At 37.9% G+C, this 15,491-nt stretch overlaps 1 protein-coding gene across 1 annotated transcript in view; it reads right to left on the bottom strand.

The window, feature by feature from the left end:
• The window catches only part of LOC116505353 (histone-arginine methyltransferase CARM1-like), a 54,181-nt gene that overhangs the window by 18,921 nt on the left and 19,769 nt on the right, over window positions 1-15,491 (bottom strand). The window contains exons 3-6 of the mRNA XM_032212536.1: window positions 12,987-13,093; window positions 12,580-12,684; window positions 9,020-9,130; window positions 639-816 (exon numbers count right to left, since the gene is read on the bottom strand). Coding sequence (XP_032068427.1) covers window positions 639-816; window positions 9,020-9,130; window positions 12,580-12,684; window positions 12,987-13,093 — 501 coding nt within the window. The remainder of the gene's footprint in view (window positions 1-638; window positions 817-9,019; window positions 9,131-12,579; window positions 12,685-12,986; window positions 13,094-15,491) is intronic.

Here is a 15,491-nt window from a genome sequence, read left to right as displayed (position 1 = left end):
GAAAAGGCTTGATGAGTGATAAATGTTAAAAGATAACACATAAATATCAATAGTACTTATGAGAATGTGTATTTGTGAATGTATATGAGAAAAAAAATAAAACTTTAAAAAAGGCTTGACAAAAAGCAGAAAACCATCCTAAATAGCTTGATTTTCTACACTGTACTCAACCCCTCTGTTCATCATGCATAATTACACTAAATAAATAATTAATAAAATAAAATAAATCCACATATTCTCTAAAGTGATGCTTCATTGATAAAGCTTGCATGTATTACACAAGTTTTTTTTTTAAAAAAATCCTCTACTTCCTATTGATCCATATTTTGGTGTAACCAAGGCTGAAAGAGATTGGTAGATCTCCTTGTTGACTTGTGTTAAGATTTTAACCTAGTCTGGGAACAACGAATCTTGGGATCTGGACTTAAAACTAAGGACAAGGTTGCTGGGTAAGAAAGAATCATTTCATCTATTAGTTGCATCAAGAAAACTTGAGGGGAAAAAAGCAATATATGTAAATACCATGTGCCGAAAGGAAGCAAGCCATCTCTCTTACTAGTGGCTATATTTCATAAATGTAGGCTTCTGTTCTGCCTCTGAAATTCAGGCCCTCAGAACCTGCAAATGTATAGACTCACCATTGGACTTCAGCCATTTTTTGGAGTGAAGGTAACTTTCCAGCATCCTTTCATTGAATAGCATGTAACCCATCGGCTCAGAAACTATAACATCTACACTTTCAGGTAGGGTGATTTCCTCAATTTTTCCTGAGAGAACACTGATCTTATCAGCCACATTGTTACTCTGGACTAAAATCTGTAAAGTAATGAAGTAGTAGAAATAAATATATGTATTAGCTGTGTTGATTCAGAGATAAGTTAATGAAATATCAATTTGATGGATTAGTGGAACTCTACCCAGCTGTCTTCACTTATCTTTTTTATGGAATTTGTTTTTCCCAAAAGTGATATAACTAATACATCATGTTTTTGCATTCCGTACTGTATGCTCAGTTTGTTAAGTAAGTCGGAATCAAAGTTAAATTAATTAAGAGATTTATTATCAAATTTATGTAGCTAACCATATCATTGACATCACTCTGGGCAGTGTACAATAAAATGAATAATTAAAATACATCTTTAATAACCAGTAAAACAATTAATATAAAATATAACTAACACAGAAGGTGGCACCAGAATCTCATGTACAATATAACACTTCCCTAGAAATAAGTTTTCACTGAATGAAAGATATAATTATTTTTACTTATGTTAATTAACCTTCATGTTCCATTTTTTTAGTAAATCTGCAGAAGGCCAGTATGATTCAGTTATAAATCATGAATTTCTTCCCTTTACCTAATCACAGTAGTTGGAGGAAAGCAAAGCTACTGTATTAATCCAAAGAGTTCTTGCCTTCTGTTGCTACAGTGTAAATTTATGGAAATATTTGATCTCTTTCCTAATTAGTTCTCAGAAGCTGTATTATGTATTGAAACCATTATACTGCCAAATTTTTATATTGAAAGCATTTCTTGCAACAGGTTAATGAAAGATTTGTCCATGAATATGGCAGAGTTAGGATTAAAAATGAAAAGACAGTTTATTGAATAGATCCTAATAAAATTATCTGCATATTTTGTTAATTGTAATTCTACAGGGTTGAAGTAAATAGTAGTAGTTTATCCAAACCTTTACAACCATAGCTCTTAGCTTCTCAGAAATGATGTACATTAATCCAACAATTAAGTAATACAAAGTTGCTGTGATAATGTGCTTATGAATGTGCATGAAATGAATCATCCCTGCAAGAAGACTACTATATAATTTCTAAAGATGATTTAATTATACTCTGTGCAATATTGTCATACAGATATTAGCAACAGTAAATACCAAGGACTTGTGATGTTACCAATTCCTCTTTTCTGTTTCAGTTTTTCAGATCTTTTCAAAATATAGCCATTATCAGTATATTCCAAAATGTTTTCTATAATTTGAGGCAAAGTCTAAACTACTATTTTGGATTAAGGTGGGTTACAGAGCGTGATTATTAAAATTCCATTAAAAGGAATGAAACAGACCAAAAATTGAGTAGAGCAGATGAATCTGTTATCTCACTAATATAGTGAATGGTTATTCAAGTTATCTTCTTGCAGTCATATTAAATTACTGTACCCATATTTGTTTTAATTTCTGGAACAGAAAGGGAAAAGATTGTGTTTGGCAAGCTGCGAACTTCATGTAGCACTTGCGGGCATCCGGTGCTTCTGTTGTTTGGCTTGCTGTGTATCCTTAGTAAGTTGTACTATCCTGATGATTTCTCACCGTCCATTAAGCAACAGTCTGGCTGGTTTTTAAGATCATGCTGCGGAAAGACATCAGGACAATTCCCAAACAGGACTGAACTTCTAATGCTTTTTCAAGTAACAGTGGTGGGTATTATGAGGACATTAAATAGAGAAAACCCTTCTATTTCTAAGATGGCAAAGTGTGAATAAGTCCTAAAATGTTCCGATTATGGGTATCTTTCAGCATTACTTTTCACTTCTCAGACCAAGACTACAGCAATATCATTTAGAACTAAATTTCTTGTCTTAAATTCTAACCACATTTCTGGTTTTGCAAGTGAAGACAAGAACATTGGGATGAATGATTTAAAAGCATGCATGTCCATAAAATTCATTAAAGAAAAGATTAAAAGATTGCTTTGAATTGAGACACACACACACACACACCTGTTCAAATCCAAATTTAAAGAAACTAAGCTTAAGATAGTCTAATAGCTTTAACTTTAACTTTTAATAGATTTATATGCCGCCCAATCCCGTAGTACTCTGGGCGGCTTACAGAAAAAGTTAATATCAGGAGATTAAAATAAGAAAACAATTTAAAATAGGTTGAAAACTTTATTTAAAAACTAACTTCATGGTTAAAGTGAGCAAAATAGTAGAAAGAAAGACATTAGATTAGTTCCAGGATCTTATAAAGCATGACAGATTTTTTTTTCTTATAATGGATCAAGTTATTAAATAAGTAAAAGTGTCTGCTTTTACCTAAGAAAATAAAAGTAGCCCAATATCAAAAATGTACAAGTCTTATAATTTTTAATACTCCACTATTCTCCAAAGTCAGAATTATTATACTGACACATGTTCATAGATCTATAGGTCTTAATCTTATTGTGAATTCATGATGCCCCAAACTCTGAGCTGACTCAATTTTGTTTGTAATTCTTTTCCCATTAATTTAGTAAGACAGCAATATCTAAGATCAAACTAAATTATCAGTCAGCAAATGTATGTATTTATTTAAAACATTTATACAAACACCTGTCTTACAGCAAATTCTGGGCGGCTCCCAGTCAAGAATTAAAACAACATAAAACCATATACAGTAGGTAAAGGTTCCCCTCGCATATATATGCTAGTCATTCCCGACTCTAGGGGGTGGTGCTCATCTCCATTTCAAAGCCGAAGAGCCAACGTTGTCTGAAGAAGTCTCCATGGTCATGTGGCCGGCATGACTAAATGCCGAAGATGCATGGAATGCTGTTACCTTCCCACCAAAGGTGGTTCTTATTTTTCTACTTGCATTTTTCTCTGTGCTTTCAAACTGCTAGGTTGGCAGAAGCTGGGACAAGTTGTTACACAGCATAACAGATTTGAACCGCCGAACTGCCAACCTTTCTGATCGACAACCTCAGTTTCTTAGCCACTGAGCCATATACAAATTATTAAAACCATATATATATATATATATATATATATATATATATAGGTCTCTAGTTGTTCGGGTTTTCTCCCGCGTAGAATTGGAGATGTCTTGGCGACGTTTCGACGAAGTCTCATTCGTCATCTTCAGGCGGCTTCAGACTACTTCAGGTTTGGTGTTTCCAGGAGTACACTACTCTACTCACCACACTACTCCTGGAAACACCAAACCTGAAGTAGTCTGAAGCCGCCTGAAGATGACGAATGAGACTTCGTCGAAATGTCGCCAAGACATCTCCAATTCTACGCGGGAGAAAACCCGAACAACTAGAGACCTACATACTAACACCCGCGAAAACCTCAGAAAACATTATATATATATATCTGGATGAGGCCAAGTTGAAGAAGGCTGACCAACTCAGTGTAGAACACAGTTGCCTTAAAAAAAATTGTACTATTCTTTACATCTACTGAGGTCATCCTCAAAAGGCTTTTTTAAGCATCCATATTATTTGTTGAAAAGAAAGTTACAAAAAATTCTAACAGGAGTTCAAAGTTTATCCAGATAGGCATGATCTGTGGCTATTCTTCAGCTTTTAAGCATCAGCCAGAAATCTTTCAAATAGTTTTAAAATGCTTTAATTAAAAGTGAATTAAAACACTGAGTTTTAATGTTTAATATCAATGTTTTTATTTATTGTTTTAATAATAATATTAAGACAAATCTTGAAGAAAGAGGAATACAAACTTATTAAAGAAACAGGAAATTTCTTGGAACCATACAGATCTAACAGTCTTTCCCAAAACACGATTTTTTAAATAGAAAAAAAACCCCTTGATTTGGTTCATTAAATAATAAACCTTTCCTGAAGGTATATGGAACGAGCATCTGGAAGAGTGTGAGCTTCTTCTCTTTGGGCCTCTGTTCAAAAGGAACCCAGCTGCCAAATCTCCCAGAAAGGCCTCCCTTTCACCAGCCTGGTGTGCCAAATACCTCTGTATTCCTCAAGGACTAATTCTTTATTTCTAATGATCCCATCAGTAGTTGACCTGTCCCGTATATTGTACAGTACATTTCCCTTATGCTGGTTGCTCTCATCATCTGTTTGTACAAGTGCCCTCCATAAAAGTTCATCCATCTTAACATCACATTATTTCTTTACAGACTTTGCAAAAGTAATTTAAATCCGAATTCTGGACACAGCTATTTGAAAACTTCTCTTTATTTCTGTAGAACATGCTCCTGGCTAAACCTGGGGGCACAATATTGAAAAGGTCTATTCCAATTATACTGTAATTGAGTTAAATTTGTAAACAGAACCTAAGCAGGTTCGGTGGGATTTATTTTGATATCAAATTTAAAAGTACAGCTTTAATCCTAGCATCCAGCTTTCTCTGCCCTTTTATCACAAGGCATGCTGTAATATATCCATATAATTTAGCTCTGTGAAACAGATCTGTAGTCCCATACCATAGGAAGGTAAGAGACTGGGAAAAGCTGCATTAATACTTTTTTTAAAAAGGTACCATTTGGCAGCATTTATTTGAGATAAAGTAAAGAGTGTTTCTTGAGCTATAATTCAAGAACAAAGTCATGCAAGGAAGATCTGAAAGCCAGATAGGTAAACAAGATAAGTTAATTTCTTTACATTGGTCTAGTGTAGTGGTAAAGGCTGAGGCCATGGGGTGAAAGATGGGAGATTTCCAGTTTCCCCTCCCAAAGACTCTCTACTCTCCTGGTCTGCCTTCCTGCTTTGGAACAGATGCTTGGTAATTTTACAGCAGCCACCAATCTTCTGCTTAGAATAGCGTTCTAGGTGATACTTTACCTTTTAACCTCAGGATGTGGGACATATAGGGAATCCTACAGTCTGTACTGACAAATCAAAGACAACAAGATTGAAAAAAGGGTGGGGGGAATTATATTGTACCTCCTATTATAAGTCTAGCACAAGCATTTAGCAACCACAATTGGGACTAACAATTTGGTCATTAAGGAGAGCAGTTAAACTATAACTGTTCTTACAATCTTACTTCAGCTTTGCTTGACAGATATACAAAGGTTAAAAATGCGAGGACTGGTTGCAAAGTTACTTTTTCATCACCATCCTAACTATGAATGGTTGCTAAACAAGGCAGTCGCTCAATGAGGACTACAGTACCAGTATACATTTGACATGTGTGCTGTGGGTAAAGCTGTCACCCTAATTGATTAGATGGCTGAATGCGGTGGTGAGAAGTTTGTACATTCAACTTGCCAAGAATTTGATCAATGTAACCTTACAATAAAGTAAAATTGCTCATTCGTTTCCCTACAGGATCCAATCTGGATCAGTCACGGGGACCAACCCAGATTGGATCCTGCAATATTATTCTGGGATACATGGTTTACTAGGGAGGGCTGACAATGTCAAATTTTACTTTTGATACTCAGTGAAGATGGTAAGGTTCACTTATGTCAGCCTCTCCGCTGTATTTTTGGTGTTTCTTTCACAGAGTTCTCCCTCTTTCTCCTACAAAACTTGGATTTCAAAACAATTATTTTATTCTCTCTTTAGAGAAGAAAGTTGCTTAGGAAATTCCTTTTTGTCTTATGTGGCAGAGTCTGGATTTGTCTCCTTTGACTCCACATGTTTCCAGCCATTGCTCATTTGTAGGTGTAGTATTAACTCTCCTGCTTGATAAATCTTTCCATTCTGGAAATTGTTTGTAAATCTTACAAACTTGGCTGGAGCAAATGAAAAAGATTGTGGGCTTGGCCATTCATTATATATGCATTCAAATGAATATTTTGTTTGTAATATGCTTACCGTCAGAGGTGGGTTTCAGCCGGTTCTGACTGGTACACCCATACTGGTTGAAAGAATTTGGTGTGCCTTCCTGTACCGGGGCTTCCGGTGGCCCGGAACCGGAATGGTCCCTCCCCTGGCCTGCCCCTCCCCCCTGCTCTCCCACCAGGAGAAGCCTTCCGGGAGGTTTTTGCTGGCGGGCGTGCAGAGGGAGGGCAGGGAATCTATGCAGAGGTAGGAAATTGCATGGATTCCCCACCCCCTTCATTGGAAACAAGGTGGCTGTCAGAGGAGAGATCAGCATGCACCCGTTGGCTTGTCCATTCGCTTGTCCAATGAATCCTCCCCTCCTGTTAATTCTTCTGTTTGAACAAGCCACGTGGGGCATGCTCCATTGCTTTGACAGCCGCCTCATTTCCAATTGGGGGGGAGAAGAAATCCATCTTTTCCATCCCTCTCCATGCATCCCCCAATTGGAAACAAGGGGGCTGTCAAAGCAAGGGAGCGCGCCCTCCATGGCTGTTCAAGCAGCAAAAGAATGGACAGGAGAGGAGTTCCACATGGGGCTTTTTAAACAGCCGAACTCTGCTCCTGTTCCTCAGGCAGGCCAGGTTGGGAGTGGACACCAGGCTGTTGCTCCTCCTCTCGTGAGGGGAAGAGAAAAAATAATAAAAGGCTCCCACTATGGAGTGAACCACCCCACTTCCCCACCCAACAGAGCTTTTTTCCCCCTCTCAGCTCAGCTCTTCTTCGCCCACCAAAGCGCTGCCCCTGCTCAGCTGCCCTTGCTGTTGCCACGCATTCCCCCTCTGTGTGCCTGGCCAAAGGCCTGAGTGGGAGCAAGTGATGGTGGCGCGGGCGGCAGTTACTGCTTCTGGGCTCGCTGTGGGTAGCGGACAGTGCCACCGCCACCCTTGCACCGCCTCAGCAGCAGCACTTCCCACCCACAGAACCAAGGCGGGGAAGAAGATAGAAAGATGTGGAGCCACAGACTTCCCCCTTTCCCCCACCCTACAGCGCACCTCCTTGGGTGGGACCAGGGTGCGTGCAGAGTGAGTGGAGTTTGCGATCAACTTTAAAGTGAATGGGGCTATTTGTGACTAAATAGGACAGAGAACATAGAGGAATGCAAGGGAAGATGGAGGTAATCTAGTCCAACCCCTTCCCAAGGCAGGAGTCCTTCCTTCTCTTTGAGAGCTGTCAGTGTCAGACATGAGGGAAATGGTGTGTGTGTGAATGAGAGAGAGAGAGAAAGAAAGAATAAGAAAGAGAAAGAAAGAAAGTTAGAGAGAGAGAGAGACAAGAAGGAAGGAAGGAAAAGAAAGAAAGAAAATAAGTGGGGGAGAAAGACACAAGAAGGAAGGAAGGGATAGAGGGAGAGAGAGAGGGAGAGAACTTATGATCACAATTGAGCCCAAAATTTTGGTTGCTAAGCAAGAGCATTGTTAATTTCACCACATTTTCCAACTTGGCCATGCCCACCCAGTCACATGACCGTCAAGCCATTCCTACAAAACAGGCCACACCTACAGAATAGGTTCTAAAAAAATTTGAAACCCACCACTGCTTACCATGCTACTGAAATAGTCACAACATCTTAATTATAATACAGGTTACATTACATTTGAATGAGTCTAAGCAGCTTTAGAATTTATTTTGCATAAATTACACAGCTTCTTCTCTGGAATCAGAGAAAGGGAGAAGGAGAAAGCGATATCCACTGAATTCGTAATCCTTTCCGAATCATGTAGTCTAGACCTGTGGTGCTAATCCAATTCTTGGCCAGACAGCAAATAATATCAGCGTAACTTGCATATTCCACATGCTGTTACTGTACAGTGTTTGAAGTGAAACAAGAGAAATTGCAGGAAATGAACCCTGCTTCCTTTTCCCTGAAATATGTCCAATATTCCTGGTTGACTGTGGATCCATTCAAGAATAAGAGAAGCTGCTAATTAATTTAAGTCCTTTTACAGGAGATGAGTTTCAATTACTAAAGGTTTTAGTGTATTTCAATATGGGGAAAAGTCATTGAATGGTAGTCAATAAAGATAGTTCTAATCAAAAGTCATTACTTTACTTTAAATTTCAGTAGTACGTTCAATTCTTATCCCTTGTCATTAATTTATCTATGAAATGATTCCAGCCCCATTTGCATTATACTGAATAGGCCCATTTCTCAAATATTAAGCGGCTATTGCGAGGATGCATTGTAGTTGTCAGCAGGGATAGTGATCCCCTTAAATCTGCCTCTGCCATCAATTTTCACACAGGCCTCTAAATGTCCTAGTTTGTAGTTGCTTAAGTGAGAACAGGTTTCACTGAAATAATCAAAATGTTTTCATTTAACATGTACCTTGAGAGTGAATTATGCTCTTCAAGACACGGTCCTGATGGAACACTGAAATAAAATGGACCTAAATTATTTGCACACCGTTATTTCAGCTACAAATACTTTGTTTTCTACACACACACAACAAAGCAAACAAAGGCAGTTGCTCATCAAATCTAACATACTCACCTCAGCATACTTGGCCACTGAGCTAGCTTCAACAGCATAAACTTTTCTAGCACCAGCCTGCACAGCGAAAAATGAAAGAATACCTGATCCGCATCCAACATCTAGGACCACCTTGAAACAGAAAAATGGATGGGGGTGAACATTTACTTATATGCCAAATCTTACCAGCAGGTTAAAACCCTCCTGCCAATCAATGCTTTCAAATATTTATAAATACTATATACAACATCGCCAATCATCAAGATCCCCTAACTAAAACAATGCTAAGGTTTTCTTCATGAAATTAAAATATAGCATTAAATTCATAACATATTTCTTTGCATAAGTTTTATTAACTATAGTACAAAAAAAGTGAATAACAAGTCTTGAAATCACAAGGTTTTAGTAAGATTAATTTGGAGAACCTACACATAAATTGTAATTTATTTTTTCTTAGGGGAATTCAACAGTTATTCTCGCTATTTTATTTCTTAGCAGAAGTATTAATGTAGGTGTGAAAGAAAAGCAAGCACATATGCTGTAGGATTATTGACTTAACACTAGGTAGATCTTGCAAATGCTTTTCAAAGTATTTTATTCCATTAAATATACTCCTTACCTAAAATCAAAAGCAATGTTGGAAGCATTTATTTTTTTAAAAATTACTTTAAGAATCTACTTAGCAAAAGTGGTAAAATAATAGAACTCTCTACACAGTTGTTACAGATTAATAATAATTAAAAAACAGACTTGTGCTAAGGTGGACAGCATTTGTCACTCTCAGTTCCAGCAAAGGAACTAAATAAAGGCTATACTGCACATTTATGTATATATGGATGGATATATTTATATGTCACCTCACTCTTCTGGATAGCTAATAAGTTCATACCTTAATTAATCTCATTTACTCTAATGGACTTTAAATTATTATTTTTTATCAGTTGAAGATCTTAATTAATCTCATTTATTCTAATGAACTTTAAATTATTATTTTTTTATCAGTTTATCAGTTGAAGAGCTACCTACATTCATGTTTCCTGAGTCAGCTGTGATGCATTAGATTAGAATGAGAATGTCTCATGGGTGTACATTTACTTATTTTTCCTGCCTGCCTCAATGCCTTAGTTCAGTGGTTGAACTCATGTATCCCAATTCTGAATGGGCCACAGATCAGAAATGGGCCACAGCCTAAGGGTTGGGCACCTTTGCCTTAGTTTATTTCCTTCCATAGTCCTAGTCAGTTTCATTTTGGGAAAATAAATGCTAAGATACATTACCTTAAAAAGAACTGAAGTAATGGTATAATGCTATCCCTAAGAGTTCAGGTTCTACATTTAATCCCAGATTTGCTATTAAACTTAGTATATTTAAATACCATATTGTTAAATGTTTGTTGCTTATTAAGTCAGTGTTTCTTTTGTACCCTAGCTGATTTTGTTTGGAGTTAGAAGTTTAACCGAAGTCACACAGGTAAGAAATATATTAGCTGACACTGAGTAAATCCTTCAATCAAAACATCTAGTTTAAGGACTACTACAAATTACGTTATACAGATTTATCAAACCCAGCATCTCCAACACTTTTACTAGATTGTGCTTGAATAAAAATTTTGTAGTACTACTACTATTAGTAGTAGTATTTATTGAACAATTTCAAAGTTTTGCAGTTAATAGCTGATTTTCATCTCTTGGATTAACTTCCCCAGTTATACACTGGCTGCATACATCATGAGAGTTAGGACCAGCAATGTTGAAACTTCTGAAGTTTCTCCACATTTCCAGCATTTATGCTTTCCCAACACCACATTCAAAGAGAGGGCAGAGTAATGCCAGACTGGAGGTATATAGGGGGCATGTTTGCTTCAGAGCACTCTAGCAAAACAACAATTTGTTGCCTCTGTTTGAAATCAGAGAAAGATGGAAAAGGCAAACAGTAGAAGGCAGAAGAGACAAATCATTTCTATAATGAAAATGTCTCACATCAGCGCGCTCTGGCATTGATCTCACAGCTCTAACTGATCTAATGTACAGAAACAAATGTAGCTATTATTGTTGTGGCACTTTTTCTACGAGGTCAGAAAGCCACTAAACTCTTTCGTGTAGAAAAATATAAGGCAATGTCATTTTGTTTCTCCCACACACATGCAGAGCCTTAGCAATGAAACTCTGAAAAGAAACTAGCTAAGCAGTGTTAAGACTAATTAAAAATGCAATCCAATAAATAAATATATACAGCAATCAAGAAAAATTATGTTGTTAATATTAAATGAGACCAGGAATCACCAAACGTTTAAATGACCAGTAAATAGGGCCCTTCATACACCTGGGACACCAGACCTGGTCACATAATCAGGACTTCAAGGCCTGATGAAACAGGGCCAGAATCATCCTAATCTCTGAAGGGACAATGTCCCTGAGGACAGGCACTACAACAGAAAAGGCATGCCTCCTAGTGTCCACCAGTCAATATTCCTTGGCTGACAAGTTCTAGAACAGACCCATCCAGCTAGACTGGATCAGATGGGTAGAAATAACTGGGAGAAGCTGGTCCCTCAGGTAACCTGGTCCCAAGCCAGCACTTTGAATTGCGCTCGGAAACTCACTGGCAACCAATGCAGCTCACAAAGCAGTGATGTTACATGTGTTGAGTACTTGACACCATTTATCAGCTGAAGCTTCAGAATGCTTTTTAAGGACCACCACCCCCCCCCGTGTAGAGCACGTTGCAGTAACCCATACTGGGTACTTGGACAAGTCAAGACATCATGAGTGGCCATCAACAGAATGTTCTGATCCAGGAATGGGCACAACTGTTGCACAATGCAAAGGTGTGCAAAAGCCCTCTTAGCCACAGCTGCTACCTGCTTTTTCAGCAGAAGTTATGGATCCAAGAGGCACTCCCAGATTGTGCACTGGCATCCACTGGGACAATGCCACTCCACCCAGAACCAAAGGGGGAATAACCTGCAGCCTGAAAGGCCCAAATACCTCAAACCACTCAGATTTGCTAGGATTGAGCCAAAGGTTACCGTGACCAATTCAGGCCCCTAACACTCCAGTTACTTGGATGATATCACTCAACCTGAGGCAGATGCACCAAATTTGCTCTACATTTCCCAGTCAGCCTGCAGGTGAATCCCAGAATTACTCCCTCCAAGGAGGGGCCAAGTAACCCGAAACAGGTCTGCTGGGCAGCTATCTGCACACATAATAAGAGTGGGGCCCTTATCGCCATGAGGAAGGCTCTAATAGAGGCTCTAGCTTGTTCTTGAGCATCCTCCCTTTTTGTCATTCACCAGCAGTGCACTAGGCATCTGTTCACTCTCGTCATGTGCCTTAGCTCATGCATGAACCATGGAGAGCTCCGGGATCCATGGGAACAGAGGCTGCAGCTATTCTTGCATTTCAGGCAGCCATCACAGTTTTAACCGACAGTGTGTTGCAGAATTTCTGCAACCACACCAAAGCTCCTTCTGGATCCAATCTGCCCCATCAGCTGTGGCTGGCCGATCTAATGTAAAGGCCAACTTTGTAAGAAAATACATATAGATATTTGAAACTGAGCAGAAAGGTAAAGCTTACCTTATCTTTAAAATCTGTATGATTCTGAAGTATTGCTCTGTGATATGTAGCTGTCCTTACAAAATCCTGCATCATATTTTGTTGTTGAGATAAGCATCCATAAAACTAGAAAGAAAAGAGGAGAAATGTAGCTGCTACAATTTGCCTATAGCAATATACAAAATAAGAATAAAGTCTTTTCTGCAGAAACCCAAGATAGTGCCCTAAATTGCAATAAACCTGGAGAATATTGGTGATGAAAAAGCCATAGCCACTGAAATTTTAAAAAAAAACTGATTATGGCATAAGTTTTTTGCATGCATTAGTTAGACATTTATGTTGCTACCAGAATTTTCTTTTTTTCTGCAACAGGTTACCCTAATCCCCCTGGGAAATATGGAACATATTACAAAACAACAGTTCTTTACCTGAAAATACTGAGATGCAGAGGAGTCTTCTGTTCTCTGACTGAATACAGAATGTTCCTTATTTATATTCCTACAGCTGTTCAGTGTATTTGAAAACATGTTATATTCTGGAAAAGAATGAATAAAGTTAAAGTATAGGAACATTAAACACAAAACCAAAGCAGGCAGGGAACACAAATGTAAGAAAGGTAACTGAATTATTATCAAGTTGGTCTTTATTCTGCACAAGAGATAATTCAAAATTCCAGTAAAATATGCCATAGCTGTAGGTCAGTGTTTTTCAACCTTGGCAATTTTAAGTCCTGTGGACTTCAACACCCAGAATCCCCCAGCCAGCACAGCTTAAAGTCGCCAAGGTTGAGAAACACTGCTGTAGATAGAAATTATATCATCTGCTCTTTTCTACGCATTTCCGCCCTTAAAATACCTCAACTGCTGATTCTTTTAATGAAATTGTATTTTCCCACATTTTTTGAACAGTTCAAAAAGTTTAGGAGGGCCTAGGTAGAAGTAGATTATCTGCAGCAAGCACTCCCTAATGAGAGCAGGAGGAGGAGCAACAATCATTGCAATTAGAAATAATGCTGCCCATTAAAATATTCTTTGCAAAGATCAACTGTCTCAATTTTTAACCTACAATAATCCTCGGCTTTCAATCATTCAATTAGTAACTGTTTGAGGTTACAATGTCACTGAAAAAAAGGGACTTATGACTGTTTTTCATACTGATGACCACTGAAGCATTCCCTATGGTCACGTGATCAACATTTGGACACTTGGCCATTGGCATGTATTGATGACATCCACCCCAGGGTCTTTGCAACCTTTTGACAAGTAAAGTCAATGGGGAAGCCATATTCACTTAACCTGTACCACCATATTACTAACTTAACAACTGCAGTGATTCACATAACAACTGTCGAAAGAAAGGTGGTAAGATGGGGCAAAATTTACCTAACAACCATCTTGCTTAGCAACAGAAATTTTGGGCTCAATTTTGGTCACAAGTCGAGGACTACCTGTATTGACAAGAAGTACTATCAGTCATACATCTTCAGGTATTGTCTCTAGAGACAATGGCTTATTTAAAATATCTGTAGCAGAAGATCAACTGTCTGAACTTCACTGAGGCACTGATACCATCAAATGCCATCAAACCAGGTATTTATACTCTCTACAGCTAAAGAAAAGTGACAAAGAAGTGGCAAAAGTAGTTTGGATCTCTGAGTAGACTATAGTTCCAGTACTGGCTGCAGCAAGATTGCCTGCACCAATTTCTGGAGCCTTTGGCAATTTGGAAAGACACATTTTTCCCCTCTATAACTCTCTTAATATTTACTTAAGAAAATCCTTTTGGGTGTTTCACCCTGGTTTGACCTACAGCGAATCCTCATTTAACAGCCACAATTGGTACTGGCAACTTAGCCATTAAGTGAAGTGGTTCTGTGACTGGGCTTATGATCTACCTTTGCTTTAGAAACCTGTGAAGGTTATGAAGCCAAAGATTTGTCAAAAGCTCCTTTTTTTATTACTGATGTAAGTTTTGCTAAACGAGGCAGTTACTAAATAAGGATTACCCATATTGTCTCTGAATCTTAAAAAACCTACTGGCCCTCGGGTAGCATAAGAGGGAAAGAGCTGAGCCAAGGCATTTTCTTTCTGTGAGAAGGTGGTATTGGTAGCAGGAAGTACTATGTAACTCATAATCAGAAGTTCCATCAAGGGAATCCTATGAGCAGGATCAAGAAAGGAGAGACATTTCCTCTCATCTATCAATGTGCATCCCCTTTTCAGTCATTCACTCTAATCAGTCTTTGTAACTTAGTCCTGAGGGAATTATTGAAAGCAATAGCAAATTATTATTTATTTTTATACCCTATTGATGTTTTAGATTTATCACCCAGGTAACAACTGTATTAACATAGTAATAGAGGAGTGAATGTTATATTCTGTGATTTATTTATCAAGTTCTTAGTACACTATTATATTTATTTGTTTCACCCTGTTTTTGTTTGTTTTATTCTTTTAAATTTTGCGGGTGGTGGGCCAAATAAATATCATTGAACTGAACTGAATTGAAAGCAGCAGAAATTGCACTTGTTGCTTCCTGGTGTCTCTAAATATGCAAAAACTAAAACTGACCTTCCCTTCCCTTCTGTTGGTGACAGGACTAGTTCAATGTTTTTCTTCAGAAGACAGAGATAAGTAACATCCATCAATAACCTCTGGATATCAAGGCAAGATAAATGTATAGTTCCATCTGCCCACTTATATTTTTATTCCCATAAAATTTCTGAAGCAGGTATTTACATAGAAATTGCTATGTAATTGCTAAATGCTGAACATTTAGACTATTGTGGGAAAGTGTACAGTTAGTAGATGGTAGGCTGCACTTCTATTACTTAAATTGTTCTAGACGGATAGCTTTACCTTGCAAAAAAACTAACTCATATATTAGACACACTAAAAACCTATTTTATTGCCATCTTTATGCTATTCAGATGT

The sequence above is a fragment of the Thamnophis elegans genome, chromosome 3 (genome assembly GCF_009769535.1).
Source record: "Thamnophis elegans isolate rThaEle1 chromosome 3, rThaEle1.pri, whole genome shotgun sequence".
In the NCBI taxonomy this organism is placed as follows: domain Eukaryota; kingdom Metazoa; phylum Chordata; class Lepidosauria; order Squamata; family Colubridae; genus Thamnophis; species Thamnophis elegans.
The sequence above is the reverse complement of the archived record's forward strand: the minus strand, read 5'-3'. Positions and strand labels throughout refer to the sequence as shown.